The following is a 25,749-nucleotide window of genomic DNA, read 5'->3' as shown; positions in this document are numbered from 1 at the left end:
CATATTTTTACGATTTTATTCAAAATATTGTACAGCAAATGTAAACAAATATAAATGACCTAAAGGTATATACGTTGATCAGTAAATAACTGTACACCGAAACAGACAACAGACAGCACTATTAGCAGGTGAATGGATTTTGTGGACTTAAGGTCCGACAGATTAACGACAGATTTCTTATCTTGGAAGCTGAATGTATCAGATTTTAATGGTCCCTGGTTGTACAAAGAAAGGTCAATGTATGGACACTAAGGCTATTTGTAAATGTCAGTAGGAATTGTCCTGAGGGACATAGTATGCGTTCCTAAAGTAAGACAGATACGATGCGAGGCCGAAATATTAGCACCATTTCAAATTACAAATGCTAACTTGAAACATGATACATGCACGTTGTAAGTTAAACTTGAAAATGCCAGAGGTTTTTTAGAGGTGTTGAGGGAACACCTTGCATAGATCATACTTATCAGCGCAGGCACATCTTCTTTGATTGGCATTCTAGAAGTAGATGAAGAATGAGGACTATTTTTATGGATATACAACTTCTATATTCTGTATAGGGGACGTTTCGACATATATTGCTTGACAACGACATTAGAATCTATGTCGAAACGTCGCCTATACAGAATATAGAAGTTGTATATCCATAAAATAGTCCTCATTCTTCAGCGCAGGCACAGATTAGCACTTTTTGCAAAGAAAGTTCTACATTTTTTCATTGAAATTAATTACGTTTATGATTGTCACGACTGACTGTTTACATGAAGAGACTATAAGCTGTAACTACAGGTGTTACATAGTGCAGCAAACATTTAAACAATCGTAGTGCACCCTTGTAACCTGGTGCTTATCGTATCACATGAAATCTAGTTCAACTAACAGGTTCGACAACAAATTCTTCTGCTGACTTGATCACTTATAGACCTTCTACAGTTATCACTCAGCATTCATATCACACTACCATCATTAATATAACAATACCATAAATGGTGTCTTAATACATTACAAAGATCTAACCTTCGGTCAAAAATATGCCTGGCATCAAACTTGTATACTGCGGTATACACCACCCATAGCCTCTCAGTTGAGGCTGTTCCTGTTTGCCGAAGGTTCCATACTCCTAAAGCACAACCAAAACCTTCTTCTCTACCCCTTGCCTCCAGCTGGACTGCAGGATTCTGCTGTTACAGGTCCACGAAACGGTGCAGATGGTATTGCAAATAGTTGGACGTAGTGTCAATGACAAAGGACAAGGCCTTCATCGTAAAGTCCCGTGTGAGGTGCAGACAATGTACAGTTCCCTCAGACTGGATTATCTTCTGGGTAGGTGATGGTCATTTTAGTGATGTCAGTGTCAATGTTGGTAGGGAAATAGGCCGGCATCATGGAATCTGCCTGGATGCTCTCAGAAGACCCTCGATAGGACCACCCACCAGGAGCATCTGCTGAACTCAGATCTATGAACAGGTCCACTTCCTGGTCCTCCGGGATGTGTAGAAAGGGACTTGTTATGATATCATCTCCAACATTAATCAAACTTGGTTCTATTGAATCATTGCTCTTAATGGAACTGTGGATGTCCGCAGCGCTCATCTTCTTCTCCACCTTCTTCTCGGGGGTCTTGTCCTTCTCTTTATTTGAGTTTTCATCCTTCCTATCCTTTCCATTCTTTTCCTTATCCTTTTCTTTCTCTGCTCCACCGTCCTTTTCTCCATCTTTATCTCCTTCTACCTCTTCCTCCTCCTTTGGTAGATCTCTTTCTATCACCAGGTCCTTCACAGGCCAAAACTGCTTGTACTCCCCAATGATTTCGTCTATCTGTCCCTTAAAACTAATTGTCTTCAGGTTCAGTTTGATTGATTTTGAGGACAAAACGTTCTTGAGCAGCATTGGTACAAACCCACCAGCCAGAGTTGCAAGTGTCTGATTGGTCGATGACATCTGAGTTACATTTCCGAATGCCATTACCACAATCATAACAAATAACAGAAACACTACAATCACTAGAAACTTCCCAGTTGCCCTTAGGAGGTTCAGATAGACTGGTCCAGGTGCTCCGTGGATTTGAACGTCGCACAGTCTTTGGAAGAGTCGAAGAGGAATCCTAGGGGTGTCAAATGAGTCCAAGAATAGCAACAACTGACCAAGTTTCCACCTGATCTCCTTTTTGGTAAAATTAAGGTCTGTTTTTATCTCGGGTACTTCACTACTACACTTCAGCTGAAATGCAGCATTTTCTTGCATACTTGATGGAAGACTTGCTATCTTCTTTAAGTCCTCAGCTCTATCTATCATCTCTGCTATTATAGTCTTGTTAAACTCCAGATAATTCTGATATACATTACTATAGCAGTCGTGCATGTATACAAACACAAGGAGCACCATACTGACGTATTTGAGAGTGCTACTAGCATTCACTATGATCCCCATCATCGTGAAGGCTAGAACCTCAACAATCAAACCAAATGATTCTGCAAAGATGAGAGCTATGGCATAAAGAACACACAAGCAGAATACAGCACACAAAACCTGAAGACACGCTGTCTTAATGGTGGAGAATCCATTGAACCCCGTGGATGATGGACAACAATTATCTTCAGCTTCAGGCGTGGATCTATGAACAACTTTGTCCATCTTGGAAAGATGCCTGCCTATGTTATGGATCTTCCGGAACTTACGTCTTTTCGCTTTCTCTTCTTCATCCATAAATGAATTATCTCCTATCTGCCGTTTGGTCTGGTACACAATTCGGAAGGAAAGGTACACGGTTGGAATACAGTACAACACTAGAATGACAATACAAAAAGGAGACGTTATACACATATACATGGGACCGACCAACAAGGCTATAAGTCCACATTTCTTGAAAGGCCACAGACCGATTCTTATGATGACCTGCAACACACCTGTCTGGGAGATTGCGTTCATGTCTTGAAGGGCACCTCTGGAAACGGACTTCAGTTTGTCTCTAACAACAGGCGAGGAGAATCCAATAACAAATCCGGCCAGGAAATAGAAGAAATAGGCAGCTATGAAAATACCATGGCTGGGACTGTAGTGCTGGATGACGTTCGTTTTGTAGAAGACGTAGCGGAGGTTGAGATGTAGGTTACGCAGTGCCTCGTATCGATGGTCCATTTCATGCTTCTCGAACTTGTAATAGATGAATAACCGGATATAGTAGGGCATAGGCAGCAGCAGCAGCATGAGACCCTTCACAAGAGCCTGGACAAACTGATGCCAGGTCAGCTTGTGTGAAAACTTAGATTCCAAGGAAGCATACACGCTCAAATCACAACAGTCCAGAAAAGGATCTATTGCCTTGATTTTACACCGACAAAGATTATCATAAAACGTCCTCAGTAGACCTGTCGGGGGATCATTTTCTGGAATAATTCTCTTTCCTTTCACGGTTATTCGCACTTCGGACATTTTGATGGGGAGAATCTCATTCTTAGGCATTGTCTCCAACATATCCCTGAATCTCCACCAATCGGATATATCCTCCAGAGTCAGACGTTGTTTGTACTTTATCTTATAGTCGCTCTCCTCCGAGACGTAGATGAACTTCTTCACCTCCTTCTTCAGCTTTACCACGTACTCCGCCGCCACGTACATGGCGTTGTACATGTTGGCAGGGAGGAACATGGGGCAGAAACAGAACACGAGGACCTTGACAGCAGTCACCGAAATGTACAAGATGGAGATCCAGGGGTCATCTTCCTGGTCACTACACTGGATCTTCCCATGTGAGTCCCGATGGCAGCACTGGAACACGAACTCGGCGTAGTCATCATCTCCTTTCTTGATCTCCTGGTTGCAGACGTAGTCTCTGTGGGCGGTGGAGTACCTGTCCTCGTTACTGGACTGTCTTTCTTCTATCAACAGTTGGCGTATGGCGGTCAGTCTGGCATCCACTGACATGTTTCTGAGGCATCCCTGGGGAGAATCGGTGATGTTGATCTCCATTTCCTCAACTCCTATTGTCAGAATGGACATAGATAGAACATCATAGTGGAACGACAGCATCAGCAGTGTACGACCATGGCGTGTTTTGGTCTTGTACCATAGAAATGGTTTGTAATTCATGCTTACATCATTGTACAACTTATCATTTTCTTTCGTCGTGTTGGTAGTTCGTAAACTGATTTTGAACAGCACAGCCATTTTCTTCTCCATTGTTTTAACATAACTGTGAAACTGTTTGTCTTCCAGTTCCAATTTGCACATATCACTAACAAGAGCGTAGCCAACATTCGGGGATGCTGGGGTTCCCTCCCCTTGAGTGAGAGTTGTTCTGTTTTGACATTGACCTTCGCGTACGCCACAGAGAAGCGCCCACAGGATAACACACACGCTGACGGGGTTAACAAGGGACGCCATCTTGGAATGCATCTGTTGGTTCTTCAGTGACTTAGTATCGAAAACCGAGATGTTCTTTTACATCCCGTTGTCATCCATATTGACATCTTTGGATCTTTCTAACTGTTACTCTGAAACAGTAAATAATAAAATTGAATGTCATGAAGTGATAACATAAGGTAAGTCAAGAAACTGTGACATCTGTTTGTTTGTTCGTTTCGTACTCAGCGATATTCCAGCTAGAAGATGGCGGCATAATGGTCTCGACCAGACAGTCCACTTATTGAGCAACACAGAGGTGTACGGCAACACACTATCAAGCACGACCAAACTTGATGACTCCATTTTGGTCACTTCTTAAAATGGTTGCTAGGACTCTATCCCAATCCGGAAACTTCACGCTGCGCACACGTAAAGGTTCATACTGACACGTAACTGATATTTGACATAACTGGTTCATCACTGAACGATAACAGTGACCTACATCCTCGTTCCACAGTGAGAGCCTAGCGCTATAGAATAGGTCTGTGTGAATGTATGAGACATAACTCTAGCCCTGATATCGCTTTATGGCCCAGATCATGTTTCATCCATCCTTTACGATGGACAGATTATACCACGCAAACTAAAACTAAGATGCTCCCAAACAGTCGACAGCCTTGCCCCCAAACCCCACCCCAAAACAAAACATAGAAATAAAAACTCACAAAAAACACAAAGAAAGAAACTCCAAATAGGACACCAGTAAAATAGGACTATAGAAATAGGTTCATCGGAAATAAAGCTACCATTATACATTAGGAAAATAACTTGAAATATATATTGTCAACGCAAGAAAAGGACCAGTGGTTTTTGAAGTGTTCCTTACATCCAATAGGTCCTTGAAGTCTGTGACTGTCAGACGTTGGGTCCACGTTTGCAACGTCGATGTTACCAGGACAACTGAGAGTTAAGCAAGAGTCAGCACAGATCTGTGTATGCACTATTACACCCGTCAACCAACACACAACACTCGTCACTTCATATCAAGCACATTCACCGGGAACAACGATACAGACTCACAATACATGCATAGAAATATCTTATCACAGTCACAAAAGATAATCCTACTTTGAGATCTATGTTCAGCTTCAATCAATGATCTTTTGAACGTCAATGAAGCGTTGAAGTCACGTGTCCCGGAGCGAACCTGTGTCGTGACCTACGTTTCAACACGGGCGTGTTGGTGAAGAAAGTCGCACTCAATCACCGCGGTGAGAGAAAACAAAGCGAAAGACTCGTCGCCATGTGTAATGTAGGTTCACCGATCACGGTTCAAATGTCAACAAGATTTCGTAACGTTTCTTGTTTAACCGAGAGTAGGGCTGTGACGTTGTTAAGATAGGATAGACACCAATAACACTGCCATCAATGCGACCAACAGCGGGGCTATAACGGTGGATTTTTTCGAGGATTTGGCACGATTATCAGCGAATGTGACAGGACACCGGCGAGAATCTCCCTGACAATCAATAGCTGTAATAAATCTACAATACAAACAAGTATCTCGTGCGCTCCTTAATGACAGCACAACTTCACCTACGGCGTGATGTATATATCAATGATATATCAACCTTGACAGGTGCCTGTCAAAGGAAATATATGAGGTATTGTGTAATTTGGTAATATTAGTAACTCTACCACGCGCTAACAAGGATATTTGAGATTGATTATTTCACGAGGAAACATGTTGACAATGTAGCACGTCTGATTGAACAGATGATGAGCAGGCACAAAGCGAGGTGTGCTCAGAGATGCGCTGATTACACTGTGGTATATTGGAGGTGTCAGATTAGTTTATGGAAGGGGTTAAATTGACCTTCCGATATATTGCTCATTTCAGTCTAAATAGGTTTAGATATGCAATCAGCTCGTCTTGAAGCGTATTTGGATTTAAACATCCTATTTCAGCTCGTTGAGCTCTGGTGGACGTGTCATTGGTTTCAGGTCGGGTGGACGTGTCATTGGGTTGAGATGGGGTGGACATGTCATTGGGTTTAGGTCGGCTGGACGTGTGTGTCATTGGGTTCAGGTCGGGTGGGCGTGTCATTGGGTTCAGGTCGGGTGGACGTGTCATTGGGTTCAGGTAGGGTGGACGTGTCATTGGGTTGAGGTCGGGTGGGCGTGTCATTGGGTTCAGGTCGGGTGGACGTGTCATCATGGGTTCAGGTCGGGTGGACGTGTCATTGGGTTCAGGTCGGGTTCAGGTACGTGTCATTGGGTTCAGGTCGGGTGGACGTGTCGTTGGGTTCAGGTCGGGTGGACGTGTCATTGGGTTCAGGTGGAGGTTGGTGGACGTGTCATTGGGTTCAGGTCGGGTGGGCGTGTCATTGGGTTCAGGTCGGGTGGGCGGACGTGTCGTTGGACGTTCAGGTAGGGTGGGCCATTGGGTTCAGGTCGGGTGGACGTGTCATTGGGTTCAGGTCGGGTGGACGTGTCGTTGGGTTCATGTCGGGTGGACGTGTTATTGGGTTTAGGTCGGATGGGCGTGTCATTGGGTTCAGGTTGGGTGGACGTGTCATTGGGTTCAAGTCGGGTGGACGTGTCATTGGGTTCAGGTCGGGTGGGCGTGTCATTGGGTTCAGGTCGGGTGGACGTGTCATTGGGTTCAGGTCGGGTGTGTGTGTCATTGGATTCAGGTCGGGCTGACGTGTCATTGGGTTCAGGTCGGGTGGACGTGTCATTGGGTTGAGATGGGGTGGACATGTCATTGGGTTTAGGTCGGCTGGACGTGTGTGTCATTGGGTTCAGGTCGGGTGGGCGTGTCATTGGGTTCAGGTCGGGTGGACGTGTCATTGGGTTCAGGTAGGGTGGACGTGTCATTGGGTTGAGGTCGGGTGGGCGTGTCATTGGGTTCAGGTCGGGTGGACGTGTCGTTGGGTTCAGGTCGGGTGGGCCATTGGGTTCAGGTCGGGTGGACGTGTCATTGGGTTCAGGTCGGGTGGACGTGTCGTTGGGTTCAGGTCGGGTGGACGTGTTATTGGGTTCAGGTCGGATGGGCGTGTCATTGGGTTCAGGTTGGGTGGACGTGTCATTGGGTTCAAGTCGGGTGGACGTGTCATTGGGTTCAGGTCGGGTGGGCGTGTCATTGGGTTCAGGTCGAGTGGACGTGTCATTGGGTTCAGGTCGGGTGGACGTGTCATTGGGTTCAGGTCAGGTGTGTGTGTCATTGGATTCAGGTCGGGCTGACGTGTCATTGGGTTCAGGTCGGGTGGACGTGTCATTGGGTTCAGGTCGGACTGACGTGTCATTGGGTTCAGGTCGGGCTGACGTGTCATTGGGTTCAGGTCCGGCTGACGTGTCATTGGATTCAGGTCGGGCTGACGTGTCATTGGGTTCAGGTCGGGTGAACGTGTCATTGGGTCCAGGTCGGGTGGACGTGTCATTGGGTTCAGGTCGGGTGGACATGTCATTGGGTTCAGGTCGGGTGGACGTGTCATTGGGTTCAGGTCGGGTGGACGTGTCATTTAATTTAGTAATCCAAGTTATCTAAGCTGGAAGTGTCATGGTTTTATCACGGGTAAACACAATGCTGGGAGTAGTCATCGAATTGAAGATTCAAATGTGATACATTGCATTGATATAAACTGCCGATTGTAATTGACGTTAACATTCGCAAATGTCTTTGGACATTTTATAAACTCGATCAAAAATATATAATACTTTTTGCAGCATTTCCCAACCTAAAATATCTATTCTTGTAAAAACACCTAAGTGTAATAATTGCGACCCGGCAGCTCCACTAAAGCTTTGTTTCTTTACCACATGTTTCTAACTTAAATAACACCCACGTCTTTAACAGTACACGTCGCTTTTCTCACAGCAACGATAGTGTTTGGACAATATGCCTATCTGCTACATGCTCGATTTAGTGTAACTTATTGCCCATTAAAGTAACTGTAAGTAATATCAGTGAACTGTACGGTATCTTGGGTTTGCTTGACCCACCATCGGCAGATTCAATACAGTAATGGCTAATATATCCTGAAACACTATTGTCGCTATCTGGCGACAAGGGAGCAACACGACAGCACCATGTGAAGGGCAATGAGGTTCACAATGAAATACGTTGCATCTTCAGGGCAATAATCGTATCGTACAAAGACGGAGCATTGATCATCGATCAAGGAAACGTAAATGTGTCTGAGTAGGTAATTCTTATCTATAATGTAAATGTGTCTGAGTAGGTAATTCTCATCTATAATGTAAATGTGTCCTGGGCAGTTTAATGATACAAAAAAACGGGTCATGGACGATAGGGTACAGACGCAGTAATAGCTCAGTGTCGCAACGCGAGTCGTCGTCATGGAGCGACGGATGTGGGGTAGCCTAGTGGTTAAAGCGTTCGCCTGTCACGCCGAAGACCTGAGTTCGATTCCCACATGGGTACAATGTGTGAAGCCCATTACAGGTGTCACACGCTGTGATATTGCTCGAATCTTGCTAAAAACGGCGTAAAACCATACTCACTCACTCACTTGTGGATCAACACCGAATAATAAATGCGACAAAATCGTGGGTTATTGTTAATTAATCGCTCTAAAAAAACGGGTAGCGTATCCTGCCGAAGTCACGAACCGCAACTCACTATCAAGGGGCAACACCGTGCATACTGTGTAACACTCATATAGAGAGCTACGTTGTTAAATGTTAAATTTGAAAACAATGAAATTGTGGGGTATGCTTTATGCTGAAGGCTGTGTTCATATTTTCGTAGAAAGGACATCCTACCTACTTAGGAACTTGTGCCGGCTTAATTCGTGTCAACTTGATATATTAGTTGACACGAAACAACATTTGCCTCTTGGGTTCAGTCCCAGCTAGATTTTTCTGCGATAACAGACTCACAAATCATCCAGTTACACTAAGCCGTCACTCAGGGCGTTAAATCCCAGACGAGTCAACAGATTCTGTACGATGCGCTCCACACCATACCATATCTTATTGTTATTCGGAACATGGGAGACAGGGTCCCGTTTTACAAAGCTATCGTATTTTCGACTATTGAGTGAGTGAGTGTGTGAGTTTGGTTTTACGCCGCTTTTAGCAATATTCCAGCAATATCACAGCGGGGGACACCAGAAATGAGCTTCACACATTGTACCCATGTGGGGAATCGAACCCGGGTCTTCGGCGTGACGAGCGAACGCTTTAACCATCAGGCTACCCCACCGCCCCATTTTCGACTATTGATACTCCTATAGTGAGTGAGTATGTTTTTTTCAATATTCCAGCAATATCACGGCGGAAGACACCAGAAATGGGCTTCACACACTGTACCCATGTGGGGAATCGAACCTGGGTCTTCTGTGTGACGAGCGAACGCTGTAACCACTAGGCTACCCCATCGCCCCGATGGTCCTATAACTGAACACATACATACCACAGTGTTAGCACTGTTATCCCGGTGGAACGGCACCCATTAGTGTAGCACATCAGTTTAGTGATCTTAGACCGAACATAGTCATAGCGCTATGTAGTACTATGGGAATAAGGGGCGGTGGGGTAGCCTAGAGGTTGAAGCGTTCGCTCGTCACGCCGAAGGCTCGGGTTCAATGCCACACATGGGCACAATGTGTGAAAGCCATTTCTAGTTTTCCCCCTCCGTAGTATTGTTAAATGGGCTTAAAATCCAGGGCCTAGATTTTCGAAGCTCTCTCAGCGCTAAGATAGTCGTAAGTGCCATACATTAACATTAACTTACGACTATCTTAGCGCTAAGAGAGCTTCGAAAATCTAGGCCCAGCTCACTCTGTATAGGTGTTACGTAGTTATGGTTTACGGTCGCGATTTACGTCAGTCGTAAAGCTGTGTGTAAGTATACAGATGACGTCAGTCGCAGCTATGTTGTGCCATGGGAGTATCGTCAATCATAGCGTTATGTTGGGATTCTGGAGTTACGGTTGTCGTAAACCTATGTTTAATTATGTAAGTGAGACAGTCGTAGCGCTGTGTTAAGGTTAGAGAGTTGCAACATTTGTATCGTAGGGCGCGTGATGTCAGTCAGCTACGTTACGATTGTCGAATTACGACATCCTTAGCGCTATTGTAAACCGTAGATTAACGGCAGTCGTTGCACAAAATTCTAGGCGTCACGACAACCGTAAAGCTATTATAAGAACTAAAAATCACGACAACCGTAAAGCTATTATAAGAAATGAAAATCACGACAATCGTAAAGCTATTATAACAAATGAAAATCACGACAACCGTAAAGTTTTCCGATGTGTGACCGCAGATCCGCAGAGGTTGCATTGTGACACGGGTCCTGATTCTGATACTGAAAAATGATTTCAGCATATCTTCGTATCTGAAGAATGCGGGTATACAAGTCAATCATACGGCTTAAAATACATACAAGACGTATTATACAACTCGCAACACGGCAATATAGCTCATGTGAAGTTCCCGTCTTCCTCATACCGCCGTAGGAGTGAATACCGTCGTGTCGACGTCCGGCTGGACGAAATCAGTCAACACAACATAAAGCCTGTTTCCATTAGTACTAAGCTTTCTGCAAATCTGCTAAATAACTCTTAATGGAGCTGAACTGTGCTCCGTGAACCTGTCCTTTCACCTTTGTAGTTGAATGGGTTTTTCTTTCATGTGCAGGTATAAAACATACAGTTTAATGTCTAAACACTGAGAGACCCACGAGGAGCAAGCACTCCAGTGATAAAACAACCCGCAACTTAACATGATAAATGTCATGTAATAACTTTGTTAATGTAATCTCGGCTTCCATGAACACTTTGAGTTCACACATTTGCGTGTTTCTTCGATATCAAGTCTCGCAAAGTCACGTCACCCGGGACCAACAGCGTTAACTGAGAAGTGGGCGTGGTGATGTCAGATCCTACACTTACAACCCTCAGCCTGCATTATCTTCTTCGGCTTCAACAGTTGATTGAAAGGGTGGAGTGATCTCAGATACTGAATGGTTTCAAATACAATCACTTCATTACCCTTCATTTTGTTACATATGCTCAAGTGAGCTCAAACACAAGTACTTCAAGGTAGTACAGAATGATTCTCCGATTGAAGTCCTCCAAAGTCCAAATCGAGGGATCTGGAGGGACATTTCGGGGAACTCGTTCTTGATTACATACACCCACGGAAAGCTTGGGGGTGGACAGATAGTACGTAATATGAAGGTATGGTTATTTTGTCATGGACCATATTTCGTGCAACTATCTTTACAAGGACATTAATCAATAGTAAACATGATAGACTGTTCACTGTGTAGTGGTAAAGAAATACATCGAACATACATTTGTAAGAACTGGACTGCGTTCTAGCTCAAAAACGTCTCTTCCTTTGTACAAATATATATTACTTCAGAAAATGTCAGTTTTTTAACACCGTTTCGTCAACATACAAAATCGGCTTTCGTCCCAGGGTCTCATTCCTGGTGTCAGTTCAACCTAACCTGTACCAATAAAGTTTTAACAGGGAAAAAATCAATTGTCAGAAATAGCTTAAGTTATGAGAACCTACTTTTGTTATGGAAAGGTAAAACAATCCCTCTCAAATGTGTAATAGTACATAATACGCTGTATAACTTTATATCATATCCTACCTACCCGCTGAAGATGTCTCCGTGGTAGCCCGCTGTCACGTCCATACGGGTAGAGTCGGGTGTTATGTGTGCAGCAGGGGTAGATGCGGTAAGAGGGCGGCTAAAGCGGTACATTTGCAGTACTAGAGACAAGCGAGAACTCGGGTATATAGGTTATTCGGTTCGCTTATTTCTATGATAGTTTCTTTAAAGATGCAGTGTCAACTCCTCTGTCAAAGGAAGTTAATACAGGTATTATATAAGATTGGTAAGGTCAGTATTTTAACGCAATATTAAACCAAATATATTAACGGAGGCAAATTGTTACGGCATAAAATAGCTAAAAACGAGTTTTCCTTTAAGTTTATGAATATACATCACGCTTGAGAAGTCTGCCCACAAAGGGCACAGTGTAGATGTCGGATAACGAAACGTGGGAGGACAAAGCGCCACATTCCCGGTATTCACAGATCTATGGACAAACGAACACTGATGTGACTAAACGTAACAGGGTCGTAATAAGCACATTCCCTTCATCATTTCAAAGTAAAAAAATAACATATATTTTGCATCTGCATCACGTTCTCCATTGTATGATGTAAGAGACTGTCCTATTAGAGTAACTGCAGCCAACAATAAATGGACACATATCAATTATTACGTGGAGCAGAAATTGCTATTCATCTGGGTTCAAATCGGTTCTTTTGCGAGGACGTAGACTGGCTCAGTAAAAAATTCCTAAAGCTGTTTTTTAATGTTGATGTTGAAAAGAATTCCTATAAAAATGCTAAAATGTCCTCATGATACTTATCGTAATCATCGTAGATATAAAGATTTTAACCAGGTCACTACCTACTGTTGCGTTGTATTCCTCCAGCACACACTGGTTTGTCCTTGTAACTGTCATCAGCATGTAATTAAAGGGGGACCATACCCTCTTATCAGTGTCAACTAGCAGGGCCCTCTCTTTAACAGTGAACCAGTGTCTGTGTGAGACGTGGAGACGTATGTAGTAATGACTACATGTGCACTTATGTCGTGACATTTGTCTCCAGATATTTCTCGATAACCATGATAACTATGTCCTCATAATTACTGTCCTTAAATGCTTACATGTATTTCTTATTAAACAATGAAGTTCCGTTCGTATCTTCAAAACAGCGTCGACCCCTAAAATATTTTAGGCAATCAAAATTGCATGCAATACAGCGATTACTACTCCCTATCCGTAATCTGTGTTTGGTGGCATAAACCTACACCTGTTTATTTGTCATCATTCACTTGATGGTTAAGGCATTTATAACAGGTAGAATGCACTCGGATCACCCGACAAAGGTTCCCATTTGGCATTTCTAGTGTCTGGAGTAAATGCTCAACATTATAAATTAAGGTCTGATGTGGCAAATGTATTTAGATGTTATGTAATATGCGCATGGAAGCGCAGCAAGAGGAATTATCAGATGAGTTTTAAAAAAACCCCGTCGATCAAATGATTAACCGATAACACGCTGATTGCTGATTGATTAATTACATTTATCTTGCACAGCCGAATTGTCAAAAGGTAGTGTTTATGTCTAGATTTCCTAACGTGTACTGAATACACTTTGTCGTAAAGTGCCTGTGTAAAAACAACGCCCTCCCTTCAAAGGATTAACCGCCAATGCATTGATTGATTGCTCGTTGTTTTGTAACGAAATCACTTGCAAAAGAAAGGTGGACATCATGCAAGTAGTTGCCAGGTGTGCTATCTTGGGTGACCAATGAGACTATACACCAATGTGAAAAACCTGACAGTCACGTCACCAGTTGAGAAACTATCTCTAGTTACTACTTCTTTGAGTGGCATTTAGAATCTGGTATGATAAACAGGAACGATATTTGTAGATGCTAACGAAGATGTTGTCAATGAAGAAGTTGTCAATCCATAAATGTTGTGCCGGGCGTTTCGATGTAGACGCTAATCTATACCGAAACGTCGCATCGATTGCAATATAGAAGTTGTGCATCCATAAAAAAACGTCCCTGTTCATCACTACTTATAACGATTTATGTTGTTTTTGCATATTAGACTGTTAAAAGACACATGACATGGAACAGGTTTCTTTGTCAGCTGCAGATTAATGGCATATCGTTCCTGTATGTGGATATTGATGGATACATTCCTCGAACAAGCTTAAGGTAATGGCCTGATATTATTGCTTGAACTTTAATCATAATATTCGTATTTAGTTTGTATTTTAAAATTGCTATTGTTGTAGCACCCAACAGAATCATTCCACTTCATTTTCCCCCCCATGAAGTTCCATGAGACAGGCAACATGCTCGTGGTCGCACTTAGGGCGTGTGTGTGAAATACCGCCGTGATGTTGCTGGGATATTGCTATGAGCGGCGTAAACCAAACTCAGTCAGTCAGTCAGTGTGTGAAATATGATTCAAGTAGGCAATCTAAAAATGGCTAGATATTACAGTCATGTTATAAATTCACTAAAACAGATCTAGTACTTTTTATGGAGTTGGGAAATGCATGAACATATAATAATAAATTAATAAGGATTGCCATTAACATTCTCACTAAGTCTTCCTTACCGCCCAGCTGCAATCTCCAGGTTTGGACGAGCTAAAGACACTCACTCACTCACCAATTGCTCTTGCGGGTGGCGCAGCAGAGATTGCAACCCAGTCAAGAATTCTGGGATATCTCCCGGGTACACGAGGAGGAAAAATAATAACAAAAGCAACAACCAGTCACGGGGAATTGCTCTGGATCAGTGTCCCTTTAAACCCTCGTCCTCACCGGTGCGCACGCTTGCACCCACCACCCCACGTCCAGCCCTCACTCACACATAGATCCGTTCCTAATCCTGCCATGACACATGGTCTGATATTAACCACACGCGATAAAATCAAATACAGGTTAGAGATTTAATAACGTAGGTCCCGTTGATCAAAGAAATATCTATACACTTATCAAAAACGAAGTAACTTCACAGATAAAAATGTTGCAAAGTCGGAAGTCTTTAATCTGTGTATGTAGTATTTTACATCACGAATTCCTTGTCAATCAGTGTTGCTAGGAAGTAAAGCACCAATGTAAGGTGACCAAATTGATTGTTGCATGGATTTCCCGGACTTTAACAAAGTTGTATCGTCAGCAATACCAGATATCGCAACGTGCGCCTCTTATCTGAAAATCAACATGCTGCGCTTGAAAGTACAGTCAAGTGGTAGAATACATATACAATAGCACGTATAGGCGCTCAGTAGTGACGGTGAGTGGAGGGGGAAGTCCGGGAGATGTTTCTAAATGTGGGGACATTAAAACACGACAGTCTTAAAACAATCTACCAACAAGAAAGTTTAAGAAACTTATTAGTCATTATACTAGGATGAAATAGTTGTTTGTTATAACTTTCTACTGTTTGTACATGTGCAATTCCCCATAGCAATTCCCAATGTTGATTGGTCAGTTAAGACACATGACTTGGCAGTGCTTCACTGCTGATATGTCGTTATCCACCGTGCATGAGGCCAGGTATCACTTCAGGTCATCGGAAAAGTCTCCAGTGAAGTCTATATGCTTTTTTTTCATAAATGCCAATGAGTGACACGAAGAAGGAACTACTTATACTCTAACTTACAGATATGATGTCCCTCGTGAATGTATGCGGTTGGTTTGGTTGGTTAATTTGGTTTTTAACGCCGCACTCAGCAATATTCCAGTTATATGTGGGCGGTCTGTAAATAATCAAGTCTGGACCAGACAATCCAGTGATCAACAGCATGAGCATCGATCTACGCAATTTGGATACAATGATACAATGCGAGCCTGACCACCCGATCCCGTTAGTCGCCTCTTACGACAAGCATGGGTTACTGAAGACCAGACCCGTGAAGTTCTGGGTTAGAATATTGGCCTTCAGTTACCCATGCTTGTCGTAAGAGGCGACTAACGGGATCGGGTGGTCAGGCTCGCTGACACATGTCATCGGTTCCCAATTGTGCAGATCGATGCTCATGCTGTTCATCACTGGATTGTCTGGTCCAGACTCAATTATTTACAGACCGCCGCCATATAGCTGGAATATTGCTGAGTGCGGCGTAAAACTCAACTTACTCACTGAAGACCAATTCTAACCCGGAAGAAAATTCAAGTCCCACGCCAAAGGATTGTTACTTATATCATTCTTTCACTCAGAACAGGTACATTTTCGGTTATTTGTGTAAAATGAGAGGCGGGTTCTTCTGGGTAAACATGCCCCAGAATCGTACATGCTCCTACATACATGTAAATAAAATGCCATGACAGATTGACGTTCCTGGAACACCTGAACTCCATAGGAGAGTGAATGTCGTGTACAAACTCACCACTATTCCAGTTACGTAAGACATCTAATGTTGAGTGAGTGAGTATAGTTTTACGCCACTTTTAGAAATATTCCAGCAATATCACGGCGGGGGACACCAGAAGTGGGCTTCACACATTGTGCCCATGAGGGGAATCGAACCCGGGTCTTCGGCGAGACGAGCGAACGCTTAACCACTGAGCTATCCCACCGCCCCATCATCTAATAGTACTTTGTCGTGTTGTAGGACCTGTCACATGCCAGTATGGCCTTAACGCGACAAAATACCAGGACCTCTGTCTGATCTGTGAAATCTCATGACACCGGGTGTCCAATGAAAGGATGAGTAGTTACCACTGAAGCTAATAAGCCTTTAGGAAAACTGTACTCATTGCCCAAATGGTCACATTGTGGTCTGTGTTTCAATGAAAAGAATAAAACTCTGAATAATACAGAGCAAAGAATTTGCTTGGAGGAGACCGACTACTGTGCATGTCAAGTCAGTAAACATGTACATGCCAGTAAACACGTACAAGTGAGTAAACATCGACAAGTTGGTAAACATGTAGATATTAGTAAACATGTACAAATCAGTAAACATGGAAAACACAACGTGGTGTTGACTCACACTGACAGTAGGAGATGGAGGTAAAAAGAACGTAAACTGTTTCACACCGACTCACTAACTTACTGACTGACCTAAATACCAGCAGCTGATGGAACTGCAAACGTTTAATAGTTTTTCCACTCGTCAGAACCAGTGTCTCTGAAGAAAGGGAGGTGTCTCCTTACACGTTAGCATTGTGTGTGGAAGACGATAGATATCTGTATATCTGGAGTAGAAAACATCCCGCAGTTCTCCAGAACTGGGACAATGAGGACTTAACTAGTGTTGGGAACGATCGCAAAACCAGCTGCTGTATCATCCTTCGAGTGAATACTGACAGAAGAAGATGGAATATTGTCAGTGCACCTGTTATGTGTGACTACCAAGCTGTCACGACACTCTGACTGTTAAAGCTGGATGATACCTATGTCATAATGACCAATTTCGAATTCCATATGCTATTTTCGATGTATGTGTCTTAGATCTGTCACTTATAAGATGCTAGCCTTGCTCCAAGGCTGTACTGAATGCTAAGTGAATGGATGTATTGTAATTCTATCCTTTAAGGAGACCAGTCTAGATTAGCGGACAGTAATGATCATCTAAATATTATTCATTATCTTAGAGACTTGAGCAAGTCTAATACAATGTTAACTCAATTGTTAATCTCCATGGCCAGCCATCATGGTACTCTGTCACAACAGTGTCACTACTAATATAAGGCCAGTTATATAACGCTGAACTCCCCGTACCAGGAACATGGTCTAAGTGCATACAACATGATGGACATTATTACCCCGGATGAACCAAGCTGTCTGTGAGGTGCTAGAAGAGTAACAGTCATATGACTTATCCCACCCATCTGCTGGACAGGACAGACGTTCAAGAAACCACTCTTTGTTGTCAAATACTGACAAACAGGATCACCCACATCCAAGACCTCCGTGACCACCCTTGCTTAATGCACATGACCACTCTACCACCACAACAACCTACTTTGTCCATATCGATGACGTCATTTGTGTCAGTTGCTCTTTGATATAAAAGCCTTAGTTCAGCGACGTGAAATAGGAATGTCTGACCATTAGCCTAGCCAGGGTTAGAGTGAGCGTGGTTCTGTTTCACACATTGTGGAGTCGAAGCCAGACCTTCAGATTTGTACTGGTCTTATCATAAGTTCATGTCAATCAACCATTTCATCCTAGCCATTTTTATCCATCTATCCATTTTTTCTGTTTCAATCTATCATTTTGGATTCGATCCATCCATCTACCTTGAATCATCTCCCATCATCCATCTATCCATTTTCATTCATGCCCTATCATCCATCTATCCATTTTCATTCATCTCCTATCCATCCATCTATCCATTTTCATTCATCTCCTATCCATCCATCTATCCATTTTCATTCATTCCCCACCATCCATCTATCCATTTTCATTCATCCCCCATCGACCCATCTATCCATTACCAATCCACCCACTCCAAAACAATCTCGTTAGCATCCTGACCAAGGCGCACACACCAGCGCGCTACAAGTAACACCGACACAGAACCCGTTTGGTATACCGCAATGAGGCAATCCTCCATCAACACACGGCTCCCTTGACCCCCGACCTAGCCAGGTAGGTGTGAAGTCCTGTAGGTACAGGACAACTGCTTCACTGGGGTAGAACTCGATCTTTACATCCAGCCAGCGTCAGCTGTCACCGTCAGACAAAGGTATCAGGATTTAGTGCTGTATCATGAGGTATCCTATTAGCCGTACGGCGCTCCACGATCTTACAAATTATAGCTTCCCCACCATGGAGTCTAACCCCGAGGTATACGACAAATACCACAAAGTCTAGGGCACCTAAACCAACACTCGAATAGCAATCATTTTAAGTTGTAAAACATCGCAGGTTTAAACCAGTAACTTCATGATAAAGACTTACACAAGCGAAACTTTTACGTCGTATTGACCTGACGTATTGCCATTTAAATTTAAATGTCCGCGAAAGAGAATAATGGATCACTCTTATCTGGCGAAAAAGATTCCATTAGATCACAAATGCAAATAGCGAAATCCATTGTATGATTAGATCACAGTAGCTTAATATGGTGTCGAAATGAACAGTAATACCCGGATATTCCTGACCTCGCTTGTCCGGACCCTGAGCACTCTGGGCGAAAGGTTTCGGGGAACGTCTACAGATATACAATGGCCAGTGCAGGTTTCGTTTATCCGGGATAGTGTAGTCCAGATAAACGAGGTTTCATTTCACATCAATAGCGTCTTCACTAAGTACAAGTTAAGCACTCGAAACCGAATAAAAAGGACCAGACTCTTTACTTGATCAATAATGACCAACAAGTGGGGAGAGCAGAATACTAGGCGCGTAATCCTTTAGATCACCAACATCATGCAGACTACGAAAATGGGCTATTGCTCCTTGATCGGGAATTGAACGAGTTCTATCTACTTGCTAACCAACTCTTACGAAGCCAAATAAGTACAACATGCTGCTGCTGTTGCTGTTGCTGTTGCTGATGATGATGATGATGATGATGATGATGATGATTATGATGAAATATGTAATATGTGATACAAAACTTCAACTATAGACGATCGCTACAATTATAACTTCAATGTGTGATCAACTGGGCCCTATGAGTGAGTGAGTGAATATTCCAACAACATCACGACGGTGAACCCAAGAAACCCAAGACGGTTTCCCACACTGTTACCATGAGGAAATTCGAACCTGGGAATTCATAACCAGCGAACCTTTATAATCAACCACAAGGTTTCCCAGACGCCTGCAGTACCACACGGTGTGCAAAGTACAATTGTCTGGATCATTGGATTGTCTGGTCCAGACTCGATCAATTACAGACCGTTGCCCCGTCTTACAGCTGAAATAATGTTGACAACAAACCAAACACAATCTTGCCTCAAGGAGCATCATTAATCCGTATGCTCAAATACTGAAGACATCTGTATCTCGGCGCCTTCAACTACCAACATGACTACTATCAGTATTTCACGCTACGGCGACTAAATGCCCAGCTATAGCACGGAAATCCCCGTTGACAAACGCCCGTGAGTCTTAATGTGTTTGATAGGAAATCTGACCGGAGGCTAAAGCCTCACTCACTCAAAACCTAATGTATTATACTGTTGAGTCAGTATCTTACCCGAGAGAACTGTACACAGCTTATCTCAGGGCACAGATCCAATAACATTGATCGAGCACACAAAATCAACTTGGATCGAAGTTCGATTGAATTGACTAGTGATCTCGATAAACATCTCGTCTTGAATATTACAGATTGGTTGTGGTTTAAAACGTGCTTTCAATCGTTGCTGTAAACGCATTTTTAAACTGATCATTTCAAACTTAAATTTAGACTCTAAAGTATGGCCAGTATCCAAAAATATAACTATACAACTCAAAAGAGGTTAGGAACATTCGATTCTCTTCTGGTAATAATAGTTAATCCGTCATGACTACCATATAATCAATTGCATAGATTGTAGGGGTGGGTATTGCAGGGAATTTTCATATTGCGATATATTGCGATGCGAAAGCATGTATTGCGGTTTGCATTGCAATATATTGCATGAAGTATTTTTAAACAAAAACATACTTATAATCGCGTTAATGCTTGATTTATAGAGCAAAAACACAACCAAATTACCATGCTTGATTAAGCTTTAATAACAACTTTTAATCATGATAAAATAAAAATGTGAATAATATTTGGCACAAATGAAAAAAGGAAATGCCCGAAGATTTCCGAGTGTTACGAAGTTTTCCGATTGCAAGTCAAAATACCGGTTTTCGATCAGCGTATCGCAATACCTATCGTTTTCATGTCTGAACCGGTAAATACCGGTAAACCGGTTATATTGCGCAGCCCTAATAGATTGATGCTCATGCTGTTGATCACTAGATTATTAACAGACCGCAACCATATAGCTGGAATATCCTTCAGAACGGTATCAGTTACATTCCAGTTAACGGGATCTGGAATAGCAGCCATTTTATAATTCAATAATTTAGTAGTATAACCTCCTGAATTATACATAGTATAGTCTCCTGAACTGTACCTAACCTTCTCAAGCTCTACCGTAGGCGTAGATGTCATGGCCTGAAAAACACGCAGCCTTCAATAGTAATAGCATCGCCCTGTTAAACCGAAGAATGCACTATATCATGCATTATTGAACATGCATAGGCTGCACTGGTTGACTTTTCCCGTGTAAATGCAGACAGGGCGCCAACGTTGTGAAGCTGTTCCTCGGTCGCACGGGAGCTAATTATAAAAACAAGACGTGCTCGTCTGTGTAAACAACGATTGTGTACAACGTTTTATCATCTGGTCTGGTTTCACGCCGTTCTACAAAAGCATATATTATTCAGGAAAAGTATGAGGAAAAAGGCAATAAGTTATTTACGGAAGTATATCACATATATGTAGCTGTGATAACGAATATCACTGCGGTGAGTTAGTATTGACCTATAGGCACGGTATAATATTTAGGATATAAATCACATCAATCCATAAGGCGTGGGGTGGCCTTCTGTTTAAGCGTTTGCTGGTCACGGTAAAGGCATGGGATGGATTCTTTGATAAAAAAAGATATCATTGATCTCTCCCTCTCTCTCTCTCTCTTTCTCTCCCTCTCTCTCTCTTTCTCTATCTCTCTCTCTCTCTCTCTCTCTCTCTCTCTCTCTCTCTCTCTCTCTCTCCTCTCTCTCTCTCTCTCTCTCTCTCTCTCTCTCTCTCTCTCTCTCTCTCTCTCTCTCTCTCTCTCTCTCTCTCTCTCTCTCTCTCTCTCTCTCTCCCCCGTGGCATGTGAACAATCTGTCTGTCTCAGTAAACCACTCGTCTAAAGTGTTTGAATAACATTCCACCAACGGTATTCAAAGCTTTCACTTAATTAAAGTTCAATGAAGTGAATAGTTTTTAGAGAGTGTTACTATACCCCAATATAGAATATATCTCACTATACCGTAGGGTGATAAGTAAACCCGTTACCTAATTCACACAATACTACCTCAAAAGAACTATTAGCCCTTTCACGCAGGGACGAGTATTTCAAACATAGGTCTTACCCATTAACGACTTCACGAACCTACTAAACCATGAACTATTGAACATTAAAACATACAAGGTTTAGATGCTGTTTGTCTATTTTTCTGATGAAGACAGTACATGTATATGTCGTTAGCTCACCTTATGTCCCCAGCGTTCATACAGCACGTGCGGGTGATTCCGGGTCGTATCCACGATATCCCGCTAACACGAACTGGTGTTGCCCCACCCGCTGACCCAGTTAAGATGTACACTCACCTCGCCAGACAGACTCGGCGAGACGGACAACCATACGCTGCAGTAAGCCTTCGGGACACGCACCTTTATCGCCGTACAGACACAGGTGACTTGATTGACAGATGCCGATAGACCATGTATATTTCACCGCCCCAGTTAAAAGCACCACAGTGGCATCGGAGGTCCTGTGTGAGGTATATCGACGGTAGTATGTTGTGTGGTTAGGAAGTGGTTTCATCTACATTGTGAACGGATAGGATCGCTGTTGATTTCACATACGGTTTACAATCGATAGAGAATAAACCATGTGGTAGCATTATGGTTTTTTCCTTGTACATATCACTTTCTTTATACAGAACAACATTAGCGACGCCACTGATATTCTCGGAATGTAGATGGTATTCTACTTTACTACCTACTCAGGTTTTATACATCCGATCTCTCCGTCAGTAAGACCTTGAGTCACTGACATGTAACGCGCTATCAAGGTATGTAGGAGAATCTACTCAGAAATACGGATGTTAGCTTGTTTTCACAGTAGCCTTCAAAATATAAATAAATATTGTTTTCTATCATCAATGTAACAGAACACGTCACTCAGCCGCTTGGATTGAGTGAGTGTGTGTGTGAGTGAATGAATGAGTGAGTGAGTGAGTGAGTACATGAGTGAGTGAGTGAGTGAGTGAGTGAATGAATGAATGAATGAATGAATGAATGAATGAGTGAGTGAGTGAGTATGTGAGTATAGGTATGTGTATTAGAGAGCGTGGTTGAGGGACAAGTGTGTGATTTACTGCTTGAGTAAATGAATGGATGCATGAAGGAAGGAAGGAAGGAAGGAAGGGAGAAACGAACGAATGAGTAAGTGAATAAGTGGTATGGAAGTGAGTTAGCAAACGAGTAAGTGAATGGATGGATAGATGCATGAATGGATGGATGGAAGAACGAATGAATAAGTGAGTGAGTATGTGTGAGAGTAAGTTAGCGAGCGAGCAAACGAGTGAGTGAGTGAGTGGATGGATGAAAGAATGGATGATGAACGAACGTAGCAATGAAATAAAGTGAATGAGTGAGTATGTGATTGAATGAAGGAACGAACAAAGAAAAGAATTAATGAGTGGAGTGAATGATAATGAATAAGGAGTGGTATGGGAGTGAGTTAGCAAACGAGTGTGAGGGATAGCAATGAAATAAAAGTGAATGGATGTGATTGACAAACGAATGAATGAGTGAGTAGCGATGCAAGCAAAACGAATGAAGTGAGTGGATGGATGGATCGATGAAAGAATGGATGAATGTGAATGAACGTATCAATGAAATAAAGTGAGTGAGTGAGTATGTGATTGAATGAATGGAACGAACAAAGTGAATGGATGGAAGATTAATGCGTGGATGTGAGAATGTGTGATGTGTGAAGTTAGCGAGCGAGCAAACGAGTGAGTGGAGTGAGTAGATGAATGGATGAACGGACGAACGAACGAATGAATGAACGATTGAATGAGGAACGAAGTATGTGAATGAATGAGTGAATGAGTATGAGTGGATAGTGAGTGAGAGGAATGAATGAGTATGTATGAGAATGAGAGGGAATGAATGAGTGATGAGTGAGTTTGATATTGCGTCAATGCATGACCAAGACGGGACAGATACCCAAGAACCGAATGATTTCACCACTGTGCTACCGCCGTTCCTTACAAGGCCTCTCAATACAATGTATATAGAATTGAATTTCCATATAAGATGTCTCAAACCAGCAAGGCCAAATTATATATTACAGAACGCAAAGAGAAATACTAAGGATGTGCACAAGTATACCCCACACCGATCGACTATCCGTCTTCCCTGACCCACATGAGTCAAGCAGTCACAGCGCCGATGATGAAATGTTACCAAGCATTCACCACTTGTGGACATTCCTCGGATGCTTGGTAAAGACGCTGACTGGGGTATCTAGGTGTGTACATAGCGTGACAGCACGTGACGGGGGAGGATAACATAGGTTTACCTACAGATCCCCCATTCCTTGGGTCACAGACTAGTCGCAAGTCAATTCTTCGACTGTTACATACGGCGTCATGGTTCTATGGCGCTCCATGTTCAGAACTACCGGTAATATTCAGTAGCATTGCAATAATCGAGTTTTGAGGTAACCAAACAGCGTGAGTTTGGACGATAACAAGAATGGGACGTGACGACCATTCAACACGTGGATAATCTTGTTAACAGTCACACGACACTATTGTAGCGAGTTCTGACGACACAGTCAACTAAATGATCAGAGAGATAACGGTCTGTCAACCCTCTCGCCCAGCAAAGGCAGTGGAACTGTATTGCCCACAGGGTCTAGATTACAGCCATGCAAATGCACTCTTCTATATGTCTGGTCACAGGACATGTGACTGTTCCAGCAATGTCAACCGTGGTGTAGCGGTTAGAGCGCCCGCCCGGAGAGCGGAAAGTCACGGATTCGACCCGTCCGCGTCATACCAAAAGACGTCAAAATATGGTACTTGTTGGTCCCTGATGGCGCTCGGTATTACTGTGTACAACAAGGACTGGTCGGCTCGGAGTCAGTATAATGTGTCTGAGTGGGGTATTCATGCTTAACTGCAGCATAGTATCTCAGTGAGCTAGCACTATAAAATCAGTCAAGGCAAGTACAAGCAGCCACACATACACACGCATGCACGTCGTCATATGGGCGATATATTCTTAAGTGCGACGTTGAACCAAATTTCACCTCACCTCACCTCACCTCACCTCGCCCCCAGCAATGTCACGGCAGGATACACCAGAGTGAGCTTTGTACCCCTGTGGGGAATCGAACCCGCAATTTAGACGTGACAAGCGAACGCTTCCCCACTAGGCCCTAACCGCACCAGGAAAAATGTACACCCGAATTTGTTTGTACATACGGACCATATATATCTTTAAAAGGTTTGCCCTACTCGTGAATATCAGAAATTGATTCACTTAGAGCCATTCTATTCCTTTCAGTGCCCCCTACAAGCTATTTGTATGTTCACAGTATGTCTATTAACAGAGACAACGTGAAATGCGACACATACGCACATAACCACTTTACTTGACGCGTATGTCTGAGATATACAACAGGTTATGCAACATACTGAAAACATTTACATTACCTTACTCATCCTACTGATCGGTATTTAAAAGAATAAAGATCAAAAGGATTCTCTTTCAAGCATGAATGGTGGGTTCGACGTTAGAGCTGTACTAACGAGTATTGATTGACAAGCGCCGAGCTACTCATGGAAGGAATTGTGAAATAGTCAAATCGATTTGTGTGGACATTATAAGATGTCATCGAGGTGTATCCAGAAGGGTGAGCGAGTTTATTTTTACGCCGCATTCAGCAATATTCCAGCTATAAGGCGGCGAGCGTATCCACAAGGCACTGGAGCCATTTCAACAGTCACAGTAGGCAAAATAAACATGGGTCTGTGACCTTTGGAAAAGGGACAAACTTAAGGAAAGTGCAGTGATCAAACTCTATTTC

At 42.9% G+C, this 25,749-nt stretch overlaps 1 protein-coding gene across 4 annotated transcripts; it reads right to left on the bottom strand.

Annotated features, from left to right (window-relative positions):
- LOC124286423 lies at window positions 1-22,426 on the bottom strand. 4 transcript variants are annotated; one of them, XM_046722800.1, is made up of 2 exons: window positions 22,251-22,426; window positions 1-4,490 (listed from the first exon to the last, which is right to left on the bottom strand). In XM_046722800.1, the coding sequence occupies exon 2, from the start codon at window positions 4,390-4,392 to the stop codon at window positions 1,300-1,302; it is 3,093 nt and encodes a 1,030-aa protein (XP_046578756.1). In that variant the 5' UTR covers window positions 4,393-4,490; window positions 22,251-22,426; the 3' UTR covers window positions 1-1,299. The 4 variants fall into 4 exon arrangements, with proteins under 4 accessions (XP_046578756.1, XP_046578754.1, XP_046578757.1 ...); XM_046722798.1 differs by lacking the exon at window positions 22,251-22,426 and adding an exon at window positions 22,134-22,242; XM_046722801.1 differs by lacking the exon at window positions 22,251-22,426 and adding an exon at window positions 11,982-12,044.
- Between the last annotated feature and the right edge of the window lie 3,323 nt (window positions 22,427-25,749).

This window comes from Haliotis rubra, unplaced genomic scaffold, assembly GCF_003918875.1.
Source record: "Haliotis rubra isolate DU_JTF1 unplaced genomic scaffold, ASM391887v1 Scf382, whole genome shotgun sequence".
Lineage (NCBI taxonomy): Eukaryota > Metazoa > Mollusca > Gastropoda > Lepetellida > Haliotidae > Haliotis > Haliotis rubra.
This window is presented reverse-complemented; position numbering and strand designations above follow the sequence as displayed.